At 33.2% G+C, this 16,363-nt stretch overlaps 1 protein-coding gene and 1 pseudogene across 2 annotated transcripts; both read right to left on the bottom strand.

Annotated features, from left to right (window-relative positions):
* Nucleotides 1-852: 852 nt before the first annotated feature.
* Nucleotides 853-5,605, bottom strand: LOC143600277 (pyruvate kinase isozyme A, chloroplastic-like; annotated as a pseudogene). The gene is made up of 8 exons (XR_013147445.1): nt 5,537-5,605; nt 5,304-5,461; nt 4,261-4,351; nt 4,127-4,182; nt 3,500-3,637; nt 3,273-3,394; nt 2,123-2,601; nt 853-1,326 (listed from the first exon to the last, which is right to left on the bottom strand). The product of XR_013147445.1 is annotated as a pyruvate kinase isozyme A, chloroplastic-like (transcript).
* Nucleotides 5,606-10,013: 4,408 nt separating this feature from the next.
* LOC143600276 (uncharacterized) lies at nt 10,014-15,376 on the bottom strand. Its single transcript, XM_077078013.1, has 6 exons — nt 15,238-15,376; nt 14,947-15,010; nt 14,526-14,773; nt 13,196-13,324; nt 10,699-10,750; nt 10,014-10,580 (listed from the first exon to the last, which is right to left on the bottom strand). Exons 1-6 carry the CDS (start codon nt 15,367-15,369, stop codon nt 10,195-10,197), a joined length of 1,011 nt encoding a protein of 336 aa, XP_076934128.1. The 5' UTR covers nt 15,370-15,376; the 3' UTR covers nt 10,014-10,194.
* Between the last annotated feature and the right edge of the window lie 987 nt (nt 15,377-16,363).

The raw sequence follows: 16,363 nt of genomic DNA, 5'->3' as shown, positions 1-16,363 counted from the left end.
GTGAGAAAATAGGTCAGCTTAGAAGGTAATAACATGGGCTATGTCTTGTGGTAGAGGGCCATAAGTAGAGATGTAAAAGAAAAACCGGTTCACTGCAAACTAACCTGAATCGACTTCACCCAAACCGACCCAACCTGTCGGTTTTGGGACCGGTTCCCTTCTAAACTACCAAATCGGTTTGGGGAAAAAACAGTTAAACCGGTTCTAAACCGAACCGAATCAAGTTGAACCAGTTCAACCTTTCTTGCTCCTAAACCAAACAACCATGGTTTGACCAAACCGGTTCGGTTTAAAAAAAGGTTTTGTATACCTCTAGCCATAAGACATAAGTAATGCATGGAAGTGTCTCAATGGGCCAAATCATGTAACAATTCTCCCCAAAGTCAATCATCTGCATTCTGTAGCCTGACTTCATACTCAAAAAAGATTTGTTGTTAGTGTTACTCGCAACAAACCATTTGGATCATATTTTATTAAAAAGCAATGCAGGCTTAGCCAATCCAACCAAGCAAGCTAAAAAAGTAGACCTATATTCTCCTGTAGTCCTTTCGATTGTCATTTTAAAATAATTTTTAATGTGTATAAACCTTAAGGAGCATAGTGTAATTAACTCTAAAATTTAAATAACGCTAATTGATAAAAGAAATGAATAAGTACATTCTTATTAAAAAAACATTTTAATCTTTGTAAGTCATTTATCAAACAATGGGTCATTTCTCTACTTAACATGCCAATAGTAGTTTTATAAATATTTTTCATTTTCAACTTTTAAACAAAAACAAACTTTCTTGACCAGAAATAAAATTACAAACATAACCAAGCTTCTACTTTTAATTTTGAACCAAAGGCAAGTCATCAAATTACATCACCCATAAATATTAAGCTACAAAGTTCTCAAACAGCATCAATCCTCGGCACAATCAATAAAAAGTCAACATAACGAAACGCGGATACAATAATACTTTATGGCGTTGGCATAACAAGCCCTCGTGAAATATAACGAATAGTAAATCAAAGTGTTTTCTTATGGCACATTCATAACTTGAATCGATTGCAACATATCAGACACGGCGACAACAAGATCACCAGATTTGATCATACCTCGGGCCTTGAGGAGAGAGAAAGTCTTGTTGAGATTGGTTTCCATGTCGTCTGAGAAGTCAAGGCGGAATGGTATTAAGCCCCACTGCAGATTAAGACGTCTTCTGACCGAGACATCTGATTTGAAAGCAAAAATTGGGCAGTCCGGGCGGCTGCGCGACAGCAGAGATGCCATGTGACCGTCTTTAGTGTACACAAAAAGCGCATCCACCTCCAAATTATTAGCTGCAAAATGAAAACAAAATAAGAAGGGGATGTGCATTGGTCAGTTTTGGGCTGAAAACTGAATCAAAAAGATCTTTTTGAAAACCGTTCAGTCTGATTTTTCGGTTTTTACAACAGGTTCTGTTTGGTTTCGGTTTTACCATTTAGGCTTGAAATTTTTTTCCCAAAATAAGGAACTTGGGCTCCAAAATTTGGGCTTAAACATTTTTGTTAGTTGATAATTAATTGATTATTACCCATCTGAGCCTAAAAGAGTTTTTGTTACATAATCATTAATTTCTTATAAATTACTTAAATCGGGTTTATTGGTTCGATCGTTTTTTTTTTCAGATTTTGGTTGAAGAAAATCGAAACCGAACCGAAAAACCGGTTTTCAAAAAACATAACGTGATAAAACCCATAGTTATTAAAAGCTAACAAAGCGCACGCCTAGGCACAATTTTTAGGCGAATCGGTGTTTTCCCGCTTTTTTGATTTGTTTTTTTGGTGTATTAAAAAGCCCTAAACTTGTCTAAAATGCACTAATTGTTTTTTATTTATTTTTTAAAATAATGACTTTTAAGACATTAAACAGGTCAGTATAAATTATCTCTTTGCAAAAATACTGAAGGTACCTTGTCAAGTTTCCACCAATTTAAGAGTTAACATTTAGCACATAAGTGCATTTTAGACACATTTAGGGACTAACAAAATTAAGTTAAGTATTATTTTTTTCATGGAAACAAGGAATAACAATAATAATTATAATAATAATAATATAAAAATAATAATAATAATAATAATGAAGAGCTCTCACCCATTTTGGCAGCCGAATTGCAAATCTCTTCAGAAATACAATCAGAAAACGAAGACGCGATATCAGGAAGATCCATAACTTCATGACGTTTCTCTTCGCGCCACCACTTCTCGATTCTCAAACTAACACTTCTCAACACGGTCAACGCCTTGTCGGGGAACTGACCCATTGCTGACTCACCAGACAACATAAGAGCATCGGCCCGTTGTCTCACTGCTTCGGAAACATCAGCCACCTCAGCTCGGGTGGGTGTCGGGTACTCGATCATAGACTCAAGTAGTTGAGAAGCTACTATTACTGGTTTGTTTAACTGTCTGCACACTTCAACAATCTTCTGTTGGGCCAATGGGACCTGTTCTAGTGGGATTTGTGCACCCAGATCGCCTCTCGCCACCATGGCTCCATCTGAAGCTAGAATAATTTCTTCCAAGTTTTTTAACGAGTCGATGCTTTCGATCTTTGAAATTACCGCAATATCCCTGCATTAATCACATAGTTGTTTTAATGCATAATCCAAAAAATCACCAGACAAACAATAGTTTGATAAAAAAAACGAATTAACCGAACCGATATAACCAAACTATCCAAAAACCAATGGGTCGTTTTGACTTTCTTTTAAATTAAAAACCGAACAGACCCATGATTTATAAACCACAGCTAACCGGCCTGACCCGACCCACCACCTTTAACTGACTCATAACCGAAGATTTAGCAAGTTTTACAAATGTGAAATGGTAAAGCTTAAATCATTCAAGCCTAAATATCTAATAACAATTTATTAAGTTGTTACAGAATTTAAGGCCAAACTTTCAGGCCCAATAACATTCTTTTGTATTATTTTTATCGACCCATAACTGAACCGAATCAACTTGTAAAGACAATTATCCATAACCAATCGGTTATCATACATCCAAAATCATTTTACTGAATATATTACTATTAAGCTAAATATTATTCTAGAAACCGTCTTCAGCACCCTAAAAAATATAAGAAAAACATAATCCCATTTTTCTAAAAAGTTTTAGGTTCTATTAAGTCATTTAACAATTCTGCATTCATTTTGTTGTTTGGTACAAAGAAAAAACTTGTATGGGACCCACAGAATGGAGAGTTAAGGGTACTGCAATAAAGCCAACAAACAATTTCATACCCATCACGAGACCGCGCCTTGATGTAACTTTTAAGATGATTAATCACTTCTGCTGACTTCACGAACGATACGGCAATAAAGTCAACACCTTCTGCAATCCCAAAATCAATATCCAACCAATCCTAAAAACATAACACAAAATCCATGATTGTACATTTGTACTAAAGCAATGAAAGGCTTATAATTGTCGCAATTTTATTGTAAGGTATATAATTGTAAACACTAACCTTTGAGGAAATTGTTGGAAGCATGGCATTACGTTCACGAACTAAGCTTCCGTCTCGCCAAAAAGTCAAATTAGCCCGAGGTAGCAAAAGTCCAGGGTCCGTACACAAACACTTGACATCAGGACCGATCTTTTCAATCAATCAATCAATCATGCCCAGTAAAATCCCACCGACAGCAAAGCTATAAGTAGGGTCTGGGGAGGGTGGGATGTAGGCACACCGTACCTCTATCCAAAGGAATAAAGAGGTGGCTTCCAGAGAGACCCTCAGCTCTAAGTACATGTGTATGAAGCAAAATAAAGGAAATCAAAGTTTAACAGTTATATAAAAACTACTACTAATTATAATAATATTAATAATAAGATCACAGTTTAACAGCTATATAAAAGCTAATAATAATTATAATAATAATAATAATATATGTAAGGGAAATACCATTATGGTATGTGACCTAAATAAGTTAAGTCTAAGCCCTAAGGTATTCAATTCTCTCTAAAAATCCTTAACTTTAATTCTACTTCTCCACAAATTCCTATCCTCAACCATGTCCTCGGAGAGGTTTAGGTCTATCAAATCATGCCTAATCCTCTCATCCCAAGTCAATTTCGGTCGTCCTATCTTTTCAATGACTTCAAACCTCACCATTCCACCATCAACAAGGAGTTCATCCCCAACTTTAACATCTGTTGTGTCAAAAAGCGTTTAAAAATCAATTTGGATTCAAAAGATATTATCTTTACTCATTAAGCCCAAATACTAACCTTCTGCAAAACCGTCATAGTTCACGGTGATACATCGCTCAGGGCGAAGGGTGTCATAAGGCCGAACACTGAAAGTCCATACTTCTCCATCCTGCATCAAGTGATAGTTCACATAAGTAAACAAACTGACAGTTTTTCAGATTAATATTTGTTATATGATACGTTGTTTATAAACTAAGAAAACAAACATAAAATGATTGTTCAAATCCACACACAATAAGAAACTCATAAATAAGTTAATAAGACCCTACAAATCATCTAGTGACATGTGATATAAAGATACTGATTCTAGTATTAAAAAATTCCAATTCCCAATCTTTAGGAACAAGTAGGTGATGGAGACAAACAGAAGTCATGAATAACCACATTAAACTACATCTAGACATGTTTAGCTCGTGTTCATTCATGTTCGTTAAGTACGCTTTTTTTTTCTCCAGCCCTCGCCTTTTTTCGCCTAGGCTCCAGACAAGACCAATGCGCCTAGCGCATTTGATAACTATGAATGGATGAACAAAAAAATTTGTTCATGTTAGTTCATTTATTAAATAAATGAACATAAACAAACTTCCCGCCGAACAGTTCATGAACTTTCGGTTCGTTTAGAGGCCTAACAACATCCTAAGAAAGATGAATTGAAATTTAGGGGATGTTCATATTAAAAGCAATCACTTGAATAGGGCTGGTAAATTGGGTACCTTTTTACACATGATAAGACATGTTTAGCAAAACGTACACTATGCATATTTTTTAGTTTGTTAAAATAATTAGAATTAGGAGGCTAGGGTTCATCATTTCTCCTTCTAGATACATAAAACATATAACTGTAAAGCCATGTGTTAAACAAGTTGTTTTCATGTTTGATACTTGTGTTAATTGCATTGTCTCTAACCCGTTAAACACGATTTGCTAGCCCTACATTTGAAGATCATCATCAAGTAATTGCTATGTTTACAATGTAATAATCACTTAAAAGCTACTGATTCTAGGTTAACAAACTCAAAATCCCCAATTTTATTTGATTAAAATTTTGTAAAAATATGAACCTCAGCTTTAGCAGAAGGAGCACCCATATGAATCTCACTGCCTTCCCTTCGGTGTCCATCATAATGGCAACGGCGTAGCCTTTCTCCTCATTCAACCTCCTGACCTTGTCAATGACTCTCTTGTGGCACATATTAATCCTGGCCACATTCTTCTTCTTCTTCAAATCAAATCAAATCAAATCAAATGAATTTGCAAGCAAAAGCAAATTGATTGGGGTAATAGATATACAGACAGAGTTAACAAGTGAGAATGAGATGGATGCAAAAGTAGTTGTTGTTGGTTGTATCATCAAATTAATCATTTGATTATTGTTTAATATATAAAACAATGGTCGTACTATAGGTGGTGAATGTATAGCTTCTCGTAACAACCAAGAGCATTCTCACTTCAAATTATGTGATTAACTTTTATAAATTACTAGCTTTTATCTCCCGTGTTACGGGGTTGTTTTATATTGTTTGTTCTAATTATTTATTTATTTTTTGAATTTTTTTTATTTTATGAAAGTTAATAATATACTTATGGTTTGATGATAAATTGTTTCACAAATAAATGAGATGTTATAACCCGTTTTAAAAGTTATATGGTTTTGATGAGACCCAAGACCTATTTATTTTTTTTACTATAAAATTGGTTTTTTTTAATTATAAATAATATGTGTGAAAGTTAATAATATACTTATGTTTTGATGAGACCTAAGACCCGTTTATTTTTTTTACTATAAAATTAGTTTTTTAATTTAAATAATATATATATATATATATATATATATATATCTTTTTTAAAATAAATAAGATATTAATTTTTAGTATATCCTATTTTATAGGATTTTTACATCAATAATTTGATGAGAATAATTTTTAATTTAATGAGATGTTATAACCCGATTAAGGAATATCTGGGTTTGGTAAGACTCATACCCATGAATTTGGGTCAAATGCATGAGAACCCTCTATTTAAAAATCAAGCAAATCTGGTGACTCCAAAAAAAGGGGGAGCGACCACACCGCGACACGTATAATTTTTATGTTTTCGTTTATACATATTATAGATATGAAATGGTACGAGTGTTGAAAACAAAAGATGTTACATGATAAGGTTAAATTTGGGTTTCACCGTTAATATCGTATAAACTTTTAATTCTTTTTAAAAATGGTTGTGAGTAGATGAGAAATATATATATATATATAAAAGTGTTATCTAATTAAAATAAAGAAGAAAATATAATAATTTTTAGTGTAATTATATGAATATGGTAAAGGATAGGGCGGGAATGTTTTAACAAGTTGATTATATATTCCACATATGTTGTCTAGTGGTAAAGAGGGATTTTTACTTTTTATTGAATTATGACAGTGAATAATTTGAGTTAAATTTTGCAAGGTTGTCAGTTCAAATCCTAAATCCATCCGGGTTTTCATGTCACTTTGTGTTACGCTAGAGAGTTATGCTCTTATGGTGACACAACAACTGTCAAGTGGCAGCCGGCAGTATGCTTTCCCGGGGGAACGTCCAAGCTAAACTCTGAAGCCAGCATATGATAACGAGACTCTCCAAATTTAAAGAGTGTGGTGGCCTAACATCGTCTTAAAAAAAGTAAATTGATTATATCTTATTTCAATAATATGTTCTTAATTAAATAACATTATTGTAATTAAATTTATTTATGACTCTTAATGTAAAACGTATTATATGTTCATAATGTAGTTTAGGCTTTAATAGAATTAATGGTTTATTATAAAGATAAAGTTTTTAAAACATTAAAAGATTGAGAGGCTTTAAGTTCAAATCCTTTAAATAATAGAAATTGTTGTGGTTTTAGTTATAGACGAAACTACGGCTTTACTATAACACGTCCGAGGATACTACTGTTTTTTTGATTGTCCTAAGTATGGGCATCATTCTTAATTTAGTGATTTAAAATTCATGTTATGGAAAACATTTAAGTATTAACACTTAGGGTTTTATACGGAATATTTTTATTTATTTATTTTAGTATTCTTAAAGCTTTTGTTTTTAGATAAATCTTGATGTGTTCACTTTTAAATTCACCATAAAATCCTATATCCATATAATATCCTATATCAATGATATTTCAAACATCAAGTTTTATGCTAGTTTAACAAATCTTTAATTTGATATGAGTTTTTGAATATCTTCAAAATAATATTTTTATCACACTCGTTCGTTTGCTTATATATATTTTATGAAAAATATTGTCTACAATAATTCAACCATGTTATAAAAAACGCAAACAATAATATATGTGCATGTCAAGCTAGCCCTTCTAGTCCAATTTTGGAAGCAACACAAATGACATGGTAATAAACAAATATCAAAACTTTGTTTTGGGACTTGATGGAAATCACACTTATGTTGACAATTCCTTGAAATACAAGAACTCGTGGCTTATAATAGTATCTCCATTTAGCACCATATTTGATGTTACAGTTTTCAAATACTAACCGGCTAACTAACTTTTAACCGGATGCTACTAGAAATCTAACAAGTTAATAACCGGCCTACCACTAACCGGTTTATATCAGCTTCTAATTGCCGGTTAGAAACCGGTTTATATTATGATCTCTGAAACCGGCTATATCGGATAGGGGTTTCTTGTTTCAAAGCGGTGTTAGTACCCGACCCGATTAACCGGTTGTTTGACCGTCGACTAATAACCGGTTTTTGACTAACCAGTTAATCGTTGTGCACCACCAAGTGCAACCACACTAATACTTCACATTTAAGTAAACAATAAACAAGATGCTAAGATAAATAATTATCAATACAAATTGATATTGATAAAATAATTTTCTTGACAAGAAGAAATATGTATATTTATGATTTAAACATAATAAAATTGTGTTCATAACACCTTTTGGGTTTATAAATAAATTGTTTAAAACACAAGGAAAGCAAATACGTTTTTCTTTTCTATGGCCATATATTAAGGGCAAATAAAAAAAATAAAGACCAATATACTTTTTGTTTTTCTTACAAAAGTTACTCAACAATTTTTTTTTTACGTTAAAGTCCCTCCATATGTTAATTTTGAAAAACAAAATGTCATAACTTACCAAAACGTAGTTTTTCATAACATGAAAAATGGAAAAATATATATAAAAAATTTATTAAAACCAAAGTTGCAGAGAATTCAAAATAGATACAAAGTGACCGAGATCGACAAATACTAGTATTGTATCTACTCATTCAGGTTCAGATTGGCATCAAAGCAATACGTACTAAGTGTCTATTAATCAAAACCCAAAGAATTTAAAGTGCTTCAAATACAAAAGTAGAAAAGCTAACACGGTTTTAAACCGAACTGTGAACATCCTTAGTTATAAAAAAAATCTCGTTTTCAAACAAAATAATATTGGTTTTGCTATTTAATATAGTCATATGATTTTTTACAAAGAAAACAAAATAAAACAAACATAAGCCAATACTTTTAATCAGCATAGTATATATTACATGTATGCCATAAACAAAAATAATATATATATATATATATATATATATATATATATATATATATATATATAGATTTTGGATCATTTCAGAAGTTTTTTTACAGCAAGAAGTACGAGAAGTGAATGCGTAACTCCATTAATCCCTAATTTCACTCTCTTTCTTATGTGTATGTGCGTTGTGTAGGTGCATATGTATGTGTGTAGGTACGTATATTTGTATATGTGTACGTATGTTTGTATATATGTGTGTATGTTTGTATGTGTGTAGGTACATAGGTTTGAATGTGGCTCGGTACATTTATATGTTTGTAGGTAGGTTTGAATGTGTAATTAAGAGATAAATACAACCAACCTACATGAAACATCATATGAAATGAAGTGAAATTAATGATTAATGGAGTTATACCTTCACTTCTCGCACTTCTCGCTGTAATATGACTTCTCACAAGATCCATTATAAGTTATGTCATTGGTTTGTTCAAAATTAACATGTGAAGGGACTTTAATGTGTAAAAAATTATTGAGAAACTTCTGTGATGAAAAACAGAAAAAATATATTGGTTTTCATGATATTTGCCCGTATATTAAACCAAAAAAAGGCACGACTTGCAAGAAACAAAACAAGAGCCCAAACAAAACAAAAGCAAAGAGTCAAACAAGAACAAACAAACAAGTTACAAAAGGAAATTCACAAAGTTGAATTTACACCAATCTTTCCAATCCATGCTTGATCTACGACTCCTATGCGTTGCCCATAAGAAGGAAGTATTGTCACTAAGGAAAGCAAATACGTATTCACACTTTTCAACTCTTTTAAATTGTCACTAAGAAACACAAAAACAATACAAACAAACATAGGATGTTTAAAAATAGTTGATGTACTCATCTAGAATTGTGCTTGATTGAACAACAAAGAACATGAGAAACATACTATCCTTGTTTCTTTTTTCATATATTAGGGTTTCAGGATTTGTTGTAAATAGAAAGATAAAATAAAATTGTTATAGTAAAGATAAACTAATGTTAATATAAGATATTAAATAAAAAAGAGAAAATGCAAATTACAAAGTTACCAATCATGTAAGTGACAAGTGGGTGCAAGGTAAAAAAAAAAAACTAACGGTGTTAAGTTATTGAATGAAAATGAAAAAAGAAAACTAAATGACTAAAAAAGGTCAAAAAAAAAAATCATTTAGACTGAAAAGAGGAATATGAGCAAACTGCAAACCACCATGACTAAAACAACACTTAACCATAAATTCATAACACTAAACAATGTTAACTGTTCAGTTACGAATCCAAATTTAAGAAATTTGAACAGATTTTACATAATTGAGAGAAAACAAAAAAACATCTAGCAAAAAGATGATCATGATGTTATAACATGCATCATTTACCTTGTATGTAACAAGTTCATTTAAGCATTACCATTGGTAGGAGATTTTAGAAGCCTTTGCAACCAGTTTACTTTGTTCACAAGACCCTCAAGATCAAGTCCCACTGCCTCAAGTGTCCGCTCATGCATTATATTCAAATTTTCTTTCTCGACCGCAACCTCAACCTTAACCTTATCTGACTGTTCACGCATTGTATTCAACTTTTCTTTCCCGGCCACAACGTCAACCTTAACCTTATCTGCAACTACTGTCCTCTGCGAACTTGAAATACTCTCGGAAGATTCCATCAAAGCACAGTCCATTTCAACACGTATTTCAGTATGCTCGTTTTCTCCATCTTTCTCACCTGATACACGAGCGGTGGAACCAGCTGCTTCATGCTCACGCTCGGCTTCCAAATTCATGCCTGAATCATATGCGCATTTTAGAGTTTTTGATCATTTACATCATATGAAAGTGTACAGATTTTAACAGTTTACAAACAAAGCAGTTCAGATTTAAAATTAAAAAAGACTAGTTTGTACCTTCACCTTGGTTTGTTGGAAAAATGAGTTGTGCGTCACAAGTATGACCACCCTGCATTTAGTAAAATTTAACAATGTCAATCATGATGTCCAACCATCGCTCAGTAAAATGGTTTATTTAGTTGAAGATGCATGCACCTTACTTTTGCGTTTCATGCATATCTTCAACTTAAGTTCTACTGCTCTAAATGGTTATTATATCTCATTATTAGTGTGTTCCTTACTTTTATGTCTGTAAACAATCCCTTAACAGTATATTAGCTGAAGAATCACATGTTCAAGTATTTTTCAAACCAAGGGTATAAGTTCTACATCAAAGGATGGGAGTTTAAATATCATAAAACATAAATAATTGGGCAATATTATCCTAAACATTCAATGAATGTTTTTCTTTAGTTTCTTGTAATTTGCAAGTGGATCCCCTGGTAAGTAATTTATAAAGTATTTATAATTGGTGTATGTCTAGATTCCACTCAACAAATTTTATAATTGACTTTAATAAACTGCCACAATCATGTGACTTCAGTGACGCTATGTCGTAAACATAAAGGGTCGAACGAGCAGCCAACAACATTGTCATCCTCAACACAATGGGCCACGTCACCCTCCCACAGACAATGCTTTAAATCGGACAACCCTTGAGTTTTAACTGATTACAATTTACAAGCTCCTGATTTCAATTAAAACAGCATCAGAGATTCAGAGTGCAGTTTGGAACGTCTTGGGTGCAAGTCTTAATGCGTGTGCATGCTCCCTTTTTATGTTTGAATTGTATTCTATGAAGTTTATCAACCATCAAATGCTTCTCCAACTACATGTGTGATGTGCATAACATGAAAAGCTGTGATTCGATTTAAAGCTTAAACTCTAGCAAAGTATGTAACTTTGAACAGTAACTATAGGTTGATTTGGGCAAAGATTTTGTATATGCGTTAATCCAGGTCACCTCAAATTAGTCAACGGTCAATTTAGGTCTCATCAAACTAGAAAACGGGGCTAAACGGGCAAGTATTATAAAACATGCTAACTTAAAACAACCATCGCCAGTCCACCGCTGCTATTGTTACAGATGTACCCACCGCCGCCTCTTCCACTGCCATAACCAACACGCCCACCGCAGTTGCAGGTACCTTCGTTGTCACCGTTAGCCACCATAAAAATACTATAGGTTTTCGATACTTTTTTCTAAAACGACTCATTTCAGCCTGACTTCATTTTGGCCACAAACTGATAAACCCAAACTTGAAATGATAGTTTTCTACATGACCCGTTTTGACCCGAACTCATTTATCCTTAAGCCATATTGACCCGAATCTATTTTGACCCATGACCCCAACCGCCCAGTTTGCCACACCTAACAGTAACCACTAAAATTGTACCTAATCTCTAATAGTATAAGGACTACACAATTTCGATTCAAAAGACAACTATATAAAAATGTTACATAATCTTCTCTACATACTACATAAGACACCTTAAAATTTTACATACTACACAATTTCGATTCAAAAGACAACTAATCATTAGTATAACATTGGTTTCTATCACAAAATTGAACCATTTATGCAACGGAAATAACTGTTCTTATTGATAGACCATAAAAAGGGAAAATCTAAAAGTCAAAAACCCTACATTTAAATAACGTATGAAGGAACTTAACAGCGTTTCTTAATTAGATATAATAATACTGTTATCTGATGAATAGCTGGAGAAGATAATGATGTTTTAAACAGGTGATCAAGGACCACACTCATTGTTAAGAAAAAAATCATGTTTTTTAGAAAGAACAATGAAAACTTTGCTAGTATGGTTTCTGATTGCATACTATATCGCATTTTTAGGAAGACGATGGGAGGTCCTAGTTACAGCAAAGGATTTACTTTGCTCAGCCCATCTTTATATGCTTTCAATAAGCTAACCACAGGCATATACACTTTGTTTAAACTAAAAATTTTTAGGAATCATCCAGCTTGAAGATCAAGCCAAATCCAGTCAAAAACAGTCTCTTTATTTGTACCAAAAAGGTAAGAAGACAAGATCCGCTAACATTTTGTACTAGAAAAACAGTTTTTTTTCCAGTTCCGGTGTCCTAGACTGATGTGTAGTGCCGTTCCTGTTTTTCTAATCTGGTAGCTGTTTTGTTGCAACTTTATTCTTAATTTTGGTTTCAAGTTTCAGTTCAGAGCCTTTGATTTCATATTAGAACATAAAGTATGAATGTTTCCATGAATGTCCATTATGACAGCCTTTAAGTTACTATAGTGCCAACTACATAAATAAAGTATGCATATATAAACCAATAACTACTAATGGACCGCTAACGCCATGATTCAAATTTCAGACTGAACACTATACCAATAAACATAATCTTACTTATGTAGCATTGAGGCATGGTTTTATAATATTAAAAAAAAGAGAGAAATGAAAATGTAATACATACATATATATATATGTGTATATATATATATATATATAGAGAGAGAGAGAGAGAAGGTACCAAAGCAGCCAATGTCCAGCCTTCTGTTTCAGACCAGTTCAATGAAGGGCGTAAATCACTAACCGATGCTTCATACTTCCCCTCCTCCCCTTCCTTCCCTTCTCCTGCTGGAGGCAGCGGCAACTCAACCTACACAAAAAAGTTACACGTATCGTTTATTCATGCTTCATACGGGCTTTAATATCACCATGTTTTATGCATCATTTATTAACTTCAAGATTAATGAATTTGAGTCTCAGTAAAAGACAACTACATCCTTACATGTACAAGCATTTTGTTACCTTTAGCTCTTTCATGAAAGTGCTGTCTATTAGGCAAGTTTACAAACTGGCTGGTAAATTTATATCAATCTAAGGGCAGGGTTGGGTTACTAGTTACAAGAAACTAATTATTTATACATGAAACTAACAAAAAAATTTTTTTCAAAACTGATCAAAGCATGTACGAACATGGATTATTATTCTTGTCTGCAACATTTAGCCAATCAAGACTTCGTGTCTCGTTCTGTAACTTATATTAACAAAAAAACTTCAGCTATTTGTTTCTCATGAATAGAAAACTTTAGAAACATAAATGGTATGCTTATTAACCTTATTTTTTATAATAACTTAAAATAATGAAAGCTACAAAATCATTTTCATTATGTTTTCAATGTAGCTATCCAAGTTTATTAAACTGATAGCAAGCAGTATAGAAACTGTAAACAAACTTTGACCCAAAAGATTTAGAATTAAGATATTTCTTGAGGCATAGATCTTACATAAAACAAGAAAGTTTTACATATTTCTAATAACTTGTCTTGACTGATTTAATTAAGTGTGGGAAAAATAATTCTCAGACTAGTGTGTGAGAGGAATGACATCTAAATGAGTTGTTGTAGCAAAAAACGTAAAAGAAAAAAAAAGAATGTTTAAAACCCTTAAAGGAAATAATTTAAGTAAAAATATTTGCCATTAAGCAAGTACCATCTACATACCTGTTATAAGAAATATCAGATAGCTTCATTAGTCGCGTCGATTTAATTGACTCGCCTATGGCTACGGGCTTACCAAAGAAGGATAGTGTTGCCCTAGCCTTAGCTAGCAAGAACTATTTCTAGGGTTCAAATTGTGTGTTTGTGTGTGTGTGGGGGGGGGGGTTCCAATGGCCTGTTTCAATGGAAATTATTAAGCCCAATTCTGTTTTTAGAATTGTCAACACGCAAAAAGTGAGCTTTGGGGTTTAAATATACAAAGAAGCATGCCAACCATGGTACACAAGCCAGGTATATAAAAAGAAAGCTAGCGTTTGTATAAACAACTTGATAGTTGATATAAATCCAAAATAGTACCTGAACCTTGTCATCGCTCAAAACTTTAACGACCCTTGCAGACCAATAACAGCCTTGTTCAAACCAATCTACATGGTCTCCAACCTTCCAAGTGCCACTGATGATGACACATGGTTGCGAAATGACAGCTGGCATTTTGCTTTCGCGATACATCAATGGATACGAAGGTCGCACCATTAGAACTTTTGTTGCAATATTTAGCCTCATCATGTACGGAGCTATCTGGTATATATCCTCCCAGCTTAGCTCTCTGCAAAAGCATTTTCATATACAATGTGAATAAGTAACGAGTCAAATATTACCTCTAAAAATAATATTTACTTTAATGTATTAAGGTTTGATTAATATGCATGCGAAAAGAGATATCTAAAACTAAATGTTCATATCAACATTGGCTCGTAGAGCTAGTGAATCAACTCACCTTCTGAGTCATAATCGTAGTGTTCCAACCAAATCTTGTTCTTTTGCAGTTGGATATCCTTAATCTGTTGCACGTGGCAAAAGAGAGATTAGACTTTTCGTAAATTTCTTACCTAATTCTATATACAGTCGAGCGTTTATATTATTTACATTAAAACCGATACACAGATCAAGTACCTTTCTTTCCTATAACACATATAAATCAATAAATGCATTTTTTTTTCCAAACTATGTAGTACATGCATATCAATGTAAGTGTAAGAAGAATTGTATGAAACGGATATATATATACCTTGCATCTGAACCAGGCACCACGAAAACCGTGTTCAAATGTTTTGAATTCAACGAGTTGACCAACTTGAAAGTTGAAGCCACCAGGGTTCTCCATTAACAATTCTATTATGATGATTGATAACAAAAGCATTCAAAGCATAATGAATAATAATAAATAAAAAAAAATGTAAAGAAAAGAAAGTAATCATCACATAAACCCTAGCGATGGTAATTAATGTAGCCGAATTTCGGCATGCAAGTTGATAGACAGTCGATTGATTGGAATGTATAATACAAATACAAATAAAATCAAACCTTAGAATTAGAATTAGAATGAATGAACGGGTTTGAAAGACAAACAAGGAGCCCTAAATTGAAACTGAAACTGAAACTGAAACACGACGGCGGGTGGACTACAAGTAGACAGTGGTTTGGTTTGTAAAACATATATAGTGCCACCCAACGGGATTCTGTCTGGGATATTTATTTTAGGGCCTACATATAAATCCAAAATATTTAATCCATTTTTACTTTTTAATTAATATTTATCTTTAAATACATTATGTACATGTTAATTAAATCAAAGTGAGTTGATTTTCTTACTTTCTTAAAATATTTAAAATTAAATAATTAAAATTGGCTAGACTCCATCATTACTTCTTACTAGCAAAAGTGTCCGCGCGTTGCTGCGGGTTCATAAAAATATCCCCTTGTATTGGTTTGCAGGGTTTGGTGTGGTGTGTAACGGGTTATCAATGCGAGCACGCTACCACATGTGCATATGGTTTGTTGGATTTTTATCTTTTTTTTTGTTCAGGGGTTACATTGTGTTTTGTGAAATGGGTGCTCGCGTGATGCGATGAGGTGCGTGCGTAATCCGACATTGAACGCATAATAAGCGTCGGTACATGTTTCACCTGATGACAGTGCGTACATAGCCTGAAATTCAACGTCTAACTCGTGCAAAGCCGGTGCATGTGTAACCGAAGATTGAACACGTGTAACCGGCAATGAAATGCACGTTACCGGCATTAAACATGCTTATCAAAACCGAGCGCACGATTCACAATGATCTGGTGTGAGGCGCTGGGTTGAGCGCTTACCAAGATTGAGTTAAGCGCGTTACGCGGTGCTGGGCATGCTTT

Source organism: Bidens hawaiensis, unplaced genomic scaffold (assembly GCF_021521415.1).
Source record: "Bidens hawaiensis isolate Kalapana, Puna unplaced genomic scaffold, B.hawaiensis_p1.1 tig00053889_1, whole genome shotgun sequence".
Classification (NCBI taxonomy): Eukaryota; Viridiplantae; Streptophyta; class Magnoliopsida; order Asterales; family Asteraceae; genus Bidens; species Bidens hawaiensis.
The sequence above is the reverse complement of the archived record's forward strand: the minus strand, read 5'-3'. Positions and strand labels throughout refer to the sequence as shown.